Source organism: Rhynchophorus ferrugineus, unplaced genomic scaffold (assembly GCF_030347505.1).
Source record: "Rhynchophorus ferrugineus isolate W39M unplaced genomic scaffold, kcgeb_rfMv2 rfM4, whole genome shotgun sequence".
Taxonomy (NCBI): Eukaryota; Metazoa; Arthropoda; class Insecta; order Coleoptera; family Curculionidae; genus Rhynchophorus; species Rhynchophorus ferrugineus.
This window is the reverse complement of record NW_027472583.1, coordinates 10615008-10627930: the sequence shown is the minus strand read 5'-3', so window position 1 is coordinate 10627930 and position 12923 is coordinate 10615008. Positions and strand designations below refer to the sequence as shown.

The following is a 12923-nucleotide window of genomic DNA, read 5'->3' as shown; positions in this document are numbered from 1 at the left end:
CTGTCTTATTAGCTCTAGGAAACTTTTGTAGTGTATATTGTGTTGTGGTTTTAGTGAAACAACTTTTGTTTACAAACAACACACCAAAACGATTCGAATTGATTAGGCACCAGCAGTATAGTTCAGATCTAGATCCTAGTCACTACTGGATGTTAAAACAATGCTAGATTATATATATATATATATATATATATATATATATATATATATATATATATATAATAACCAATATTATATCCTCTTTATAATATTAATGGACGAAATAATAAATATTGATAGGAGTTTTAGCAGATACTATAAAGAACTGAAATGCTAGCACACCTACAGAAAACCTTAGACTAAATATGATATGAAGATAATACGTAATGATGATTAGTAAAAAACCAAAGTTTTAGTGATCGGAGAGCCAGTCCATATGAGATGGCAGCCACATTAATGACATATTTGACAATGTTGTTGCGTCGTAACTACGTTTATCTATATTTAATAAAATTGTGTATTATTAATTTTCGGAAAAATATAATGTTCTTATTTTGTATTTGTCTAATTTATTAGACCATTTAACTTGTTTTCATACTGTTTGTGACATTGGAGAAGAATAATGATTTGAGACAATATACTATATCGTGTGGTATCGAATGTTTGGTGAGGCCAGGTATTTGTAGGAAAGGTACCATCGAACAAGGAAACCGCTTGGCTAACAAAGGGCATTTAACTATATAGCATCGGCTCGTTGTCGAATGCTTCGGGTACACCCCGTAGGTACCAGGGATAAACGACGGCTTTCGACAAGAAGTTGGAGCTGGTAGAAAATATCTTATTGCGACTACAACTATAAAACTACCAACCAAAAGGTCCGAGATCCTGGAATACCCGAACATTTATTTTTTGTAATGCATAGTATCCGTAACGCGTGATACGCGTAAGTGTTCCATCCGCGTGAGAAGATTTAGCTGAAAGAGTGTTCCCCGCCACGATAATTTGAACGAATCGGGATGCAGAAGAGGGTTCCTTGAACCAACCTTCTGAGCCATCAACAAGAACAGAACCTCAATAAAACGTGATGCATCCAGAGTTAGAAATAAGATTAATGAGAACAGAGAGTAAGAAGAAGATTTTGCCGAAACAGAGAGGGAATCTCAAGAATCAAGAATAGTCAAGCATCAAGAGTAAGAAGAAAAGAATCAAGAACAGTCAAGAGTCGAGAGTGAGAAACAGAACGAGAATAGATTAAGATCAGAACAATAGAATTCATATAATTATTGTACAATATTGTTTTCTCTCCATAATAATTCCACAAAAATATAACCAATGTTTTTCAGAAGTTGACTGTTGGATGGAACAACTGAAAACTGTATTGCCAGCGCTTTTATTTGTTAAAAACTACGAATTATTCTAATAATGACAATTCATTAGATCTCAAACTCATTAAATTTTGTACTTACTTTAATTAACTCCTTAATAACCAACTGATTATAATTAAGTAATAGTGAATAAAATAAAACCGCGATGCATTCCCTATCTTAATGCCGCAATGTTAATGATGCCCATAAATCGCTGACAACGGTGAGGGCACGCATTTGTTACCGCAGAGCCAGAGTAAGAGGAAAAAACAAGACAATACCTGTCAACCACTGGCTGGAAAATGTCCCCCGTTCTCCTGGACGATTCATCCAGTAAATATCTATTATAGAAATTTATGGGCAACCTATCGAGTCACGATTTTTAATATAAAAACGCTGTAAAAACGGCGCCCGGTATTTGATAAACGAGAATGGCGGGAGACCAGCGGGGAATCTTAATTAGGCAACTAACGTTCCGTGATTTATTTTGTGTTCTTTTTTCTCTTCTTCTTCTTCTCGTGTCTGCCTCGGGATTTATGAAATTACCGGGAACAGATGGAACAGGATGACAGCAGTGGGAAGGGGGAGGGGTAGAAAGATGGCGAGATAGATGAAGATGTTTTAACATTTTTTTTTCAGATGGACACCGTCACACGAATCGTATCAAGTATAAGAGTTAAAATCACGGAAATCGACAATATATGAAATATGAACGGGTTTAACACAATACAACTTTTAATCTATTTTAAAATACTATTATTAACCGACTTCAAAAAAGGAGGAGGTTTTATGTTCAGCTGCATATATATTTTGTATGTTCACCGATTTCTCCCTCAATAGTTGACCAATTTTAAAACTTTTTTTTAATTCGAAAGACTGTACTTCTGAGGTGGTCCCATTGGAGCCAAGTCAGGATCTGATGTAGGAATCCGGGGACATCGAGGGAAACCGTCAAATTTCAAAGGCACTTACAATATTTCGCATTTTTTTTATCTAAAACAATCAGATATTCGTGTATAATGCTATTGCTGAACTGATGTGACGGAAGACACAATTCCTCAACGGTTAGGAGTTAAATATTATGGGGGTGCACAGACTAATTATGTACTTTGTGAAGTTATTTAGGTAATCTTATGATGAAAGCAGGGACCGGACCGATCTAGCCTTCAGGGGTTTTTAGCAAGTTTTTAGTAAGGCCTTGTTTATCAAAGTCCTTCAGTACAAAAGCCGTTCACTTTGCTTTTTAAGCACTCACCATATCATATAGGAAGCCTCCCCTTTTCCTCATGCGGGCTGCACCCAATGTAATACTTAATAAAATAACTGCGTAATTTATTGAGTAACACTAAAAAGAGAAATACAAAACATAAAAAATCAACCGACTTCAAAAAATAAATAGGGAACTCACTAAAAATTAAAAAACAGTCAAACTTAGACTTTTAACACAAAAAAGCAATTTAAAATAAAATATGTATATAATAATCTTTGTAATAATTAAATAACAATAAACAAAATCTTTATATAACTTACTACACTTATTTTATATCCTACTACATACACACAATTTAGCATAATAGCTACCTAAACATATTTATCTGTTTACAATATTATTTTAACTACTACCAACTGATAAGCCTGAAGTTTCTGCCGAGCCCACACCCAAGCACTTGGATACACATTGTAGTCCGTAGTTAAAACCCACGCAATGTAACATCTCGCTTCTAAAAATCGTGGTGGCTGCCAAACAGATTGTCTCTTTTAGGGTCATTATGAAGAGTTTTTTTTATTAGTAAAAATTCTAAAAATCAACCATAGGGATACCAGTGGTAGTTATCCGACCTGGACAGCTTATAGTTGGTGTAAAATTATATTTGAGTATCACCTGTACATTCGCCCACCAGTTTCTCTTTAATGATCTTCTAAATGTTATTGTTTCTATCCAGAATTTTAATTTTTTTTTCCAAATATTGGTGACTCCAGATCCCAATAATACTACAATCCGGCTTTAGTGACCATTCACTCTGAACTGTGATGCTTGCGCCGAGAATCCACGCACTATGGGTGTTTTCCAAAGCTCTAATGTTTCCTAGTTGGAATATTTAATTGCTAGAATATGAATTTGAAAACATTTTTTTAGCAAATATATTAATAATGTTTGTTCATTAAACAATGGTTCATTGGTATAAAAAAGGAATTTTGGTAGTGGATTACCACCAAAACATGTCCCAGACATTTGGAAGATGGCGGAAATTATAATGATCCCAAAACCTGGGATGTCACCAAACGAAATAAAATCCTATAGACCTATATCACTGCTGTCAGTAATATCTAAGGTTTTTAAAATACTCCTGTTGAAAAGAATAAAACCGATCATAGAGAGAAAAAAACTAATACCGACACACCAGTTCGGGTTTATTAACAAACACTCAACAATTGACCAGGTCCACAGAATAACAGATGTTATTGAAAAAGCCTACTCAAGTCAAAAAGTGTGCTCAACTATATTCTTAGATGTAGCAAAAGCCTTCGATAAGGTTTGGCATGAAGGTCTTGTTCATAAACTACAGAAAATGCTACCAAAACAACACACCGAACTATTAAAATCATATATTACAACCAGAATCTTTAGAGTCAAGCAAGAAGAAGCTTAGTCTACAATAAAAGAAGCTAAAGCAGATGTACCACAAGGAAGTGCACTGGGACCGATCTACTTTACACTTATGATATACCAGAAATGGAAAATATCACGACGGCTACATTTTCTGATGATTCTGCGATTATAGCTGTCGGAGAAAATACTGAAGAAGCCTCACGAAAATTACAACAGGCAAGTGACAATATAAATAACTGAACACAAGCTTGGAAAATAAGAATTAATGAAAGTAAATCTGTATATGTGCAGTTCACCTATAAACAGACCGTACAAGCACCAATAACATTAAATAACATTATCATTCCATACAGCAACAACGCTAAATATCTCGGAATGAATCTCGATGCAAAACTTCACTGGAAGGAACATATAAAGAAGAAAAAAAAGAAATGGAATTGAAATATAGGAAAATGTACTGGCTAATTGGAAGAATAACACAATTATCAGTAAATTATAAATTGCTATTATATAAGCAAATATTGAAACCTATATGGACATACGGAGTTCAATTATAGGGATGTTCTGCAAAGAGTAACATTAATAAAATACCAATTTTTCGGAACAAAGTCCTGAGAGGTATTGTGGGTGCACCCAAATACTATAGGACTGATTACTTACATCGAGAACTTCAGATACCCACAGTCAGTCAAGAAATCAAGAGAATTGCAAGGGGGCATGAGGAAAGACTCCATTCTCACACTAATATTGAAATATTGCAACTTTTGGATACCACCAGAATAGGACACAGGCTCGAAAGAATCAGACCATCTGATCTTGTGTAGTGTTGTGTAGTGCGGTGCATATATTAAAAAATTCAGCAGTGACATGTATAAATATTATTTCACCAGAGACTGAGTTAGGGCCGATGAGTCCTCCTAGTTATATACCTAGATTTAAGTTAGCATAAAGACAAATTGTAGGTTAGACGGAAACGACTAGTAACAATATATTAATTAAATAATTTTTAAAAAATTATTACTGGCGATTAAGAGTGGAACCACTATACTATACCGAACTATTCACACTGATACCGAAGCGGAATATTCATAACCGTAAAGTCTTGCTCGCTCCTGGAAGTGGTGGGATGACTACAGTGTAGTGTATTACATATTACTAAAATCGAATGAAGCTATTAATGGAAATATCTACCGACATTAATTGAATAAAATTAAATACGTATTATTGTAAATTGACCAACAATAGTAAATACCAAACGCAAATTCTACTTGAAAAAGTTCTGTCGGATTTTAAAAAAGTTATAAGGAATAGAATGTTGCAGTTCAAATGGAAAGTTCTGCAGCACACAATATACTAACCAGACACAGCACCTTCTAATCACCAATTGTTCAGGCACACCTAATTATGGCAATTATGGCCTAATTATGGCTTGAAAATGCTGAAGAAGAGGAAAACTGTATCTATGATCGGATTCAACATTATCCTTTCAACATGGTTTCCCCATGTCGCTAGAAAGACGGGAAAAAGTGTAATATACTGTACCAATTTTTCTAAAGTAAAAAATGATCAAAATACCTGCAACACCTAATAAAAAGCATACGAAAATATGATTATGTCTTTTTAGTGTTAAAAGTGAATGTACACCAATAAAATCTATAATGCTTAAAAATCCTATTTTTTACCAAAATCAGACTCCGACGGCAGATTTTCACAGATAAATAAACAAATACAAAAACGCACATCATAATTTCGAGCTGGAAAAAAAACCTAAGATCCATCGATACGGCATTTTGAGATTTATTTTCTTTTTTGTTTTTCTCTACTTCTTGTTGTCTCTGCTTCGGGATTTATAAAAATTGCCCGAGGACCTGAACGAAAGAGGGGACGGAATTGTCGAACGTTTCGTTCAGCGCCTGAATATTACCAAGTACCTTATGGAGTCAGATTATTTATTGAGTCGGCTTATAATAATATTTTTCTTGGTATATAAAAAATAACCACGGAGTAGGTTCGTTATGGCCCATTTCATTATTTTATTAACTTTTTTGTCATTCGCAGTTGTCTTACTTTTTCCTATTTCGTACAGGTTTGGTTATAGGCGACTTGCTAGCCTAGTGATTAAGGCTACAAGGCGGTCCTTCTATAGTTGTATGGGGCGTATAGAGAAGAACGTAAAAATTGCTAAGGAAAAACCATCTAAGTCACGCCAGTAACTAATAATAAGGTCTAAACCTAGGTGGGGAATTTTTTCAGATGTTGTCTAAATTGGACACTGTCCAAACTTTCTGGTTATCGTCATCAATTCATAGCCGACGCTGCGGGAGAGTAGTTACTTCTAGTAGAGAGTAGTTATAGATAAAAAATCGATTACCTCAACAACATGATTCTGTAACGATGATCTAAAAATTTAATCTTTGGATTGGCGAAAGAATATAATTTTGATACATGAGGTGGATGTATATATATTTATATATCGATACTAGCGACCCGCCCCGGCTTCGCACGGGTGCAATGCTGATACTAAATTAAATACACTACAGAAAAAATATGAACGTTGTATATAAAAACATAGCGGCCCGCTCCGACTTTGCACGGGCATAAAATATATATGCCTATGTCACTCAATGAAAACATGATTAAAATCGATCCAGTATTTTTGGTTCATTCATTACTGCCCTTGGCCTGCACGCATTAAATTTGGAGTAAAACAATTCCTCTTCCCCTATACTTACTATGAAGATTTCCTGCTATCTTTGGAATATCTAAATTCATACAATTTTTATTACATTACACATTTTTAAACGCAAATTTTAAATTTGTAATATCTCCGAAAATATTTGTTTAATTTACATGCTGTAAGGAACCATATTGATCTATATTAATTGCACACTGTATTTAAGGTACTTAATTCGATAAGGATTAATGCCGTATTGCTTAAAATAGCTTCGCAAATAAGCCATTTTCTCACGTAAAAAGTAAACAATAAAAATGGTTAATGTGGGTTATCCCTAAAAGATAAACATATACCATCGCGGACTTTTTGTAGACCTTTTTATGGTGTACAATACTGTAGTACATTAATTTGATCTAACTCGTAGGGTTAGGCAGCGTTTTTGCTAATTGCTAAATAAGCCTAAAAAATAGGTTAATTTACGACATCACGTTAGAAACCTCTAAAATTAGCAATGTTGCCTTAGTATATTATGCATGTATTATACATATAAACCTTCCTCTTGAATCACTCTATCTATTGAAAAAAACCGCATCAAAATCCGTTGCGTAGTTTTAAAGATTTAAGCGCACATAGGGATATAGGGACAGAAAAGGCGACTTTGTTTTATACTATGTAGTGATATATCTATATATCGATTTTTTTTAAGATATCAATATTTTTGTTAGCCGAAACGTTAAAAAAATAGAAATAACTCTTAAATATTATTTTAAAAAAAACCTGTTTTAATAAATCTTTGCCTTCACTAATTTTTTAAATATTGAAGAATATTGATATTTTTAGGCCGATATATTAATTTTTTTTTTCTTAAAAATATCGCTATTTGTTTTTCTCCGATATATCGATACATCCATATATTTTTTAAAATATCGAAACTGATATACAGAAACTTTTTAAAGTATCGATATATCCACATATCAGTATTTTTCTCGGCGGTCGACGCCCGTATATGAAAAATGTGTCTCGGAATTCAATCCATTCCTTAAATTCACCATTAAATTTTGGCAATGAATTTATAGGTAATTTTCATTTCTAATCGTCATTATTGTGATTACAAGACATACTGAAAGTATCCTTATTGACCAATTATCTCATTATCTTTATCAAATTTCTTATATACTAAATCGATTCTAGGATATAGGATTTTTTTGAGCTCAGTATACAATAATACATTTCAGTATCATTTAATGATTTGGTTTTCGATGTCATTTAGAGTTTCGGTGACTTGGCCACCATAGCCTACCTATATATCGGTTTCATCGACCGGCCCATACTGAAAACCTAATTAGATATATTAATTTAATTTAGAAAACGAGGTGGTAATGTTAGCTCTCACTTTAATAGTAATGTTTGTTTTTTTGCAGGATTGAAACAAAAGTTCGTACTGATACTGTACTCTGGAGAAGATGCCATTGCCAATATGTCATCGTCGGGAATCCCCGAGTTCTCCATCCAAAACCTGGAACCGGTCCAGGATTACTACGTGTCTATATATTCATTCAATTCAAAAGGTTAGTATGAATGACTATCTAACAATTAGTTAATAACAGCATATTATAAAGAGTAGAACAAGTATGGAATGTAACATGGAAAAAATACTAGTTACTAGAATAATTAGTTACTATACAAATACATAGTTCTAATGATATTCAGTACTTTTGGTTTTGTTATAGATGTGGTGAAGAGTGTATTTAATAATACTGCATGGCGAAGAAGAAGCTATGGTATTATATTAACTTCTTGTTTCCTGATGAATCTCTGTTGTGCATTTCATCAAAAATATCACCATAATTAGTATGTTCTAGGCTGTAAAACCGTAACTTAAATTATCGAATAATCGAATGGATGCCTTGGTGGTTACATAGCTTATTTAACACCTAATTCCCTTTCAGTATAATGTACATATAACTGATTAATAAATACTTTATTATTTCTTCCTCAAACTTAACTATATGCTTGTTATTCTACCTATTTTACTCATGAAACTTCAGTACTCCATTTTATTGTGGAAACATTAATATACCCCAACATCAAAATGAATAGAAGCTAATTAATAATAATTTCTAATGTTCAACTGTTAACTTTTGTACAATTAAATATTATATGATCTTAATTGATATCATAAGACTATCAAAGTGATATTGCCTGGTTGCATTTTCTTCCAATCTATAAATTAAATTTAAAAAAAAATCAGTTTGTGTTCAAAAGGGACGTCTTTTATTGATCCTACAGGTCAACATAATTTTAGTTCGCAACTTTAGATTTGTTTTTTGTCCAATAAAAAATTCAAATTACATAACCTTGGCTTCAAACGCATCTTGTCCTGTAAACGTCAAAATATCCAATGAGATCACTCAACTCCCATGAGCTCCAGTTGTGCAGCTGCTCATCTTTTTTCTCAAAGTCAGTTTCATGCGACCTTAATACCTGACTAATTATGATTTCCTGTTTCTAATTAATAGAAATATTGATATAACATATTTTACTATTTAAAACACCAAGTCCAAGATATTTTGCACCAACTGCACCAAATATACTATAAAATTCACCGTTTATGCAATAGTACATCATTTATAACCCTCAAAGACCTGAATTGTTTTAATTTTGACCATTCACAGGTTTGCCATTATTCGTAAAAGAGACACTTAAAAAAATATTAAAAATGCCCATCATTTTTTATTACAACTTTTTATTGAAATTTAATTTTATTTGAATTTCTATTATAACAAAATATAAAACATAAGGTTTTTAATATAAAAAAAATCTACGTGCTGCCGATATTGGAAAATTATTTATACAATTTTTTCGATATTGCCTTTTTTATGTGTGTGTGTGTGATATTGTGCGGTTGTATAGTAACCGTCCTTTCCTTTCATCCGAAAGGGCTTATTGAAAATCCAGTTTACCTTTATTGTTGGTCAGCTTCATCAATTTGCAAATCGAAAATTGATATTATTTTTGCAGGCTCTGATTGAAAGTTGATCGTATGGGATTATATTGACAAATATCAGTCCGAATCGAATTTGTAATATTTCACTTTTTTTGTTAGAAACGAAAACTCGAAATATTGAAATATACTGTTTAATTTTTAAGAATATTTTGTGAAAAGAAAGCATGAAAGATAATTTAATTCGCTTTTTAATAAACATGTTGATGGTTTCAGCCAAAAAGACTCTTAAACAAACACATCTTCAATTGTTTTTCTTGATATCATAGCGATAAAAAAAGATAAGAAATGGTAAAAAGGAGTTATTACAAAAACATCAAAATATTCAAGATCTACATAAATAAAAATGAACAGAAGGAATGTATGTTTGAGTATAAATTCAGCATCAAATTGTGGTTATTATTATCCGGACAAGGTTTGAACAAAATAAAATAAAAAGTTCACGAAAAAGTTTCTTACATTTAAATTTTATAATATAATGTGAAGAGAGTTGACAAAACGTTAGCAGACATAAAAGTGACTCAATTTGGCCAGCTTCATCTTTATTAAATTAAACGTTTCTATTAAATAAATAAATTAATATCTAAACAAACTGAAAAAAAAATTATTCACTCCATGTGCGATGATTCAGTTGTTAATTTGAAAGAGAACAGCAGTATGACAGAAATATTTTGAGCAATTGCAAAAAAAATAGCTTTCCACACTATTATGAAAGCAGTGAATAAAGGCAATGATGGAGTGTTTTTGCTAGATAAACCCTGCGGAACTGATAAAATATTCTAAGTTTCTTTATTTTTAAATACAATTCGGATACAAAGTCAAATAGTTCTGGTAGCACCACTATCAGGAATTGCCACTACATTGTTGGAAGACGTATGTAGTACCCATTTTGTGCTCATTTTGTACTCAAACTGCCACTGAATTTAAATACAATAGATGAAATGACTAATTGTGGACTGTAATATCACTAAAACCTCAGCAATGACAAGACTGCTACAAAATTATAAAATACTAATTTACGAAGAGTGTGCGATGACAAAAAAACGAACATCGAAAGTATTTTATCAGCCATTAAGAAAGGAATGAACATTTGCGAAGCAGTTAGAACCTTTTTGGATGTATGCCTATTGGCAGGTGATTGGCTAAATACTTCCCAGATCAAGAGCTGCTGATGAAATAAATGCTTGCTTGGAGACGTTCAATTTATGAAGATACGTGAACCACTTATGTTAACAATGAATATACGTTATACCTTAGCAATAAAAAAATTCTTGTTAACACTACCACTGACTTCGTCGTGCTAAGCTGTCTGAGAATTCCTTGTAGATTTTTGTAGTATGTAATTCCTGTTTTTTTTTCATATCGAGTTCATAACTACAAAGTCACTTTAAAATAACCTAGTCTCATATTTTTGCTAATGTTGCACTAAGTGTAATTTCTGTTTAATAATTTTTAGTAGTTGAACAATATACCAATATTTCACATGGTATGTAGACGAACACTCCTTAAATAATGTTCTGAAGTCTATACATGTGCATTAATCAGACTAGACATTAATAAACATTTTAGTCTATGGACCTCAGCGTTATTTCTGATATTTAGCTGATTGGCAAGTACATTCAAAGGTCCTGACTTCGAAATACTTAATACTTTAAATTATATTCATTATGAATCCTAGATGTCTTTTAGGATTCTCTGTCACTTCATTCAGAAATGCAGTACGGATCATCGACCGATTAATTATGACCAATATTAGCAGAATATTAAAAGCAAATAATAAAACTGCGATGTTGAACGATTCTAACATATTTTCAGTCCGTTCCTGTAATAGCAATTTTCCCTATTTTTGTATATTTTCTATCGCATATAAACATTCAGAAGCAGCTAATTCATCAGCTGCTAAGTTGTCTAAAAATTCCTTGAGAGTTTGAGTTGAGTTTTCATTCAATAAGTCTTGCGACGCATTATTATTTATCCATTTTTGTATTGGAAATAGATAATAATACAACGAACTTGAAGATTCCCATAAATTCAACAACAATACTAATGAATATCAAAATTACAAATTTGAGTTAAAACCATCGAATTTAACAGATAGCTTAGGTTATTTTCGCAATCATCAATTATTGTAGCTACTACGTAAACATCACTAAATAGTTCAAGAAGTTGTTGGATCTTTAAATAATTTCAAAAAATTACTTTATCCCAACGCATTATTTTATACTATAACATAGTATTGTATCATCAAAATTCAATAAACTCACCAGGTAGCCTGTAATAATAATAAAAAATAGACGGATAATGACTTTGGGCAGAAAGAAAAAAACTCTATTTTCTTTGGTATAATAGAAATATTTGCCCCAGGCCGCTCTGTAACTGAAAAGCGGCTTTTCCAACGACTCGAACAGACGTATCCGAGTGTCGGTGCTTGTTATGTTTTTGTTGTCTGATGTTTTCCTTCAGTTATTCTATAAATAATGAACGGGCTACATAGCATATAATTGAAATAGCAAGAACAACAAAAGTTATCTGGCTATAGTGTTTTCACGGTCAAATACCTTTAGCAGTAAAATACCTTTTACGGCACGGTGTTTTTCTTGTTGTTCTTTGTTCAACTATGTCTAGCTTTATTTAACTCTGCAGCAGTGAATAGAAATGGTCTAATTAATTCATCATTATTTTAATGTATGCAAGTTATGAAACGTGTAGGGTATAAAAAATAATTATAATTTTACATGAAAACAATTTTATTTCAACGAAAATAAGCGACGAGTTGTTGGATAAATTGTACAAACAGTTTTCCAATCGGATATTCTTTAGCATAAACGATTCTTAATTCTCTATAATTCCCTTATATAATACAATACATGCAATTAGGGTACTATGCTACAACTTCCCTCACTCTTGGAAAAAAATCAAAGGAGATTGGTGATCTTACCTAAATACTCTACTTTTACTCTAATCTCCATAGAAGAGCCTGAATGAAATACTTTTCCAAACTATTACTGTTGCAAAGTGTATTTTAACTAGTCTATTAAAAATTTTTGTCCCACAACAAAATATATGTTAATTTCAGAAAGCCTTATTAAATAAATTACTTTTCTAAAATAATTTACATCCGTAAAGCAAGTAGCTTAGCGGTATATTTGGCAACACCGACTTCTGTCATTTTGGTTTACCGCGTAATATATTGCGCCTCCTATATACGAATGGTGCCGAGATACTGATCCTAATAATAATGATTAGACGAAGAGCTAAGTGACTATTAGTAGCTCCGGTTGTGCAGCTGCT

At 32.4% G+C, this 12923-nt stretch overlaps 1 protein-coding gene across 1 annotated transcript in view; it reads left to right on the top strand.

The window, feature by feature from the left end:
- LOC143196071 (nephrin) overlaps window positions 1-12923 on the top strand; it is a 568267-nt gene that overhangs the window by 517960 nt on the left and 37384 nt on the right. Inside the window, exon 11 of the mRNA XM_076403661.1 lies at window positions 8050-8196. Within this exon, the coding sequence (XP_076259776.1) occupies window positions 8050-8196 (147 nt within the window). The remainder of the gene's footprint in view (window positions 1-8049; window positions 8197-12923) is intronic.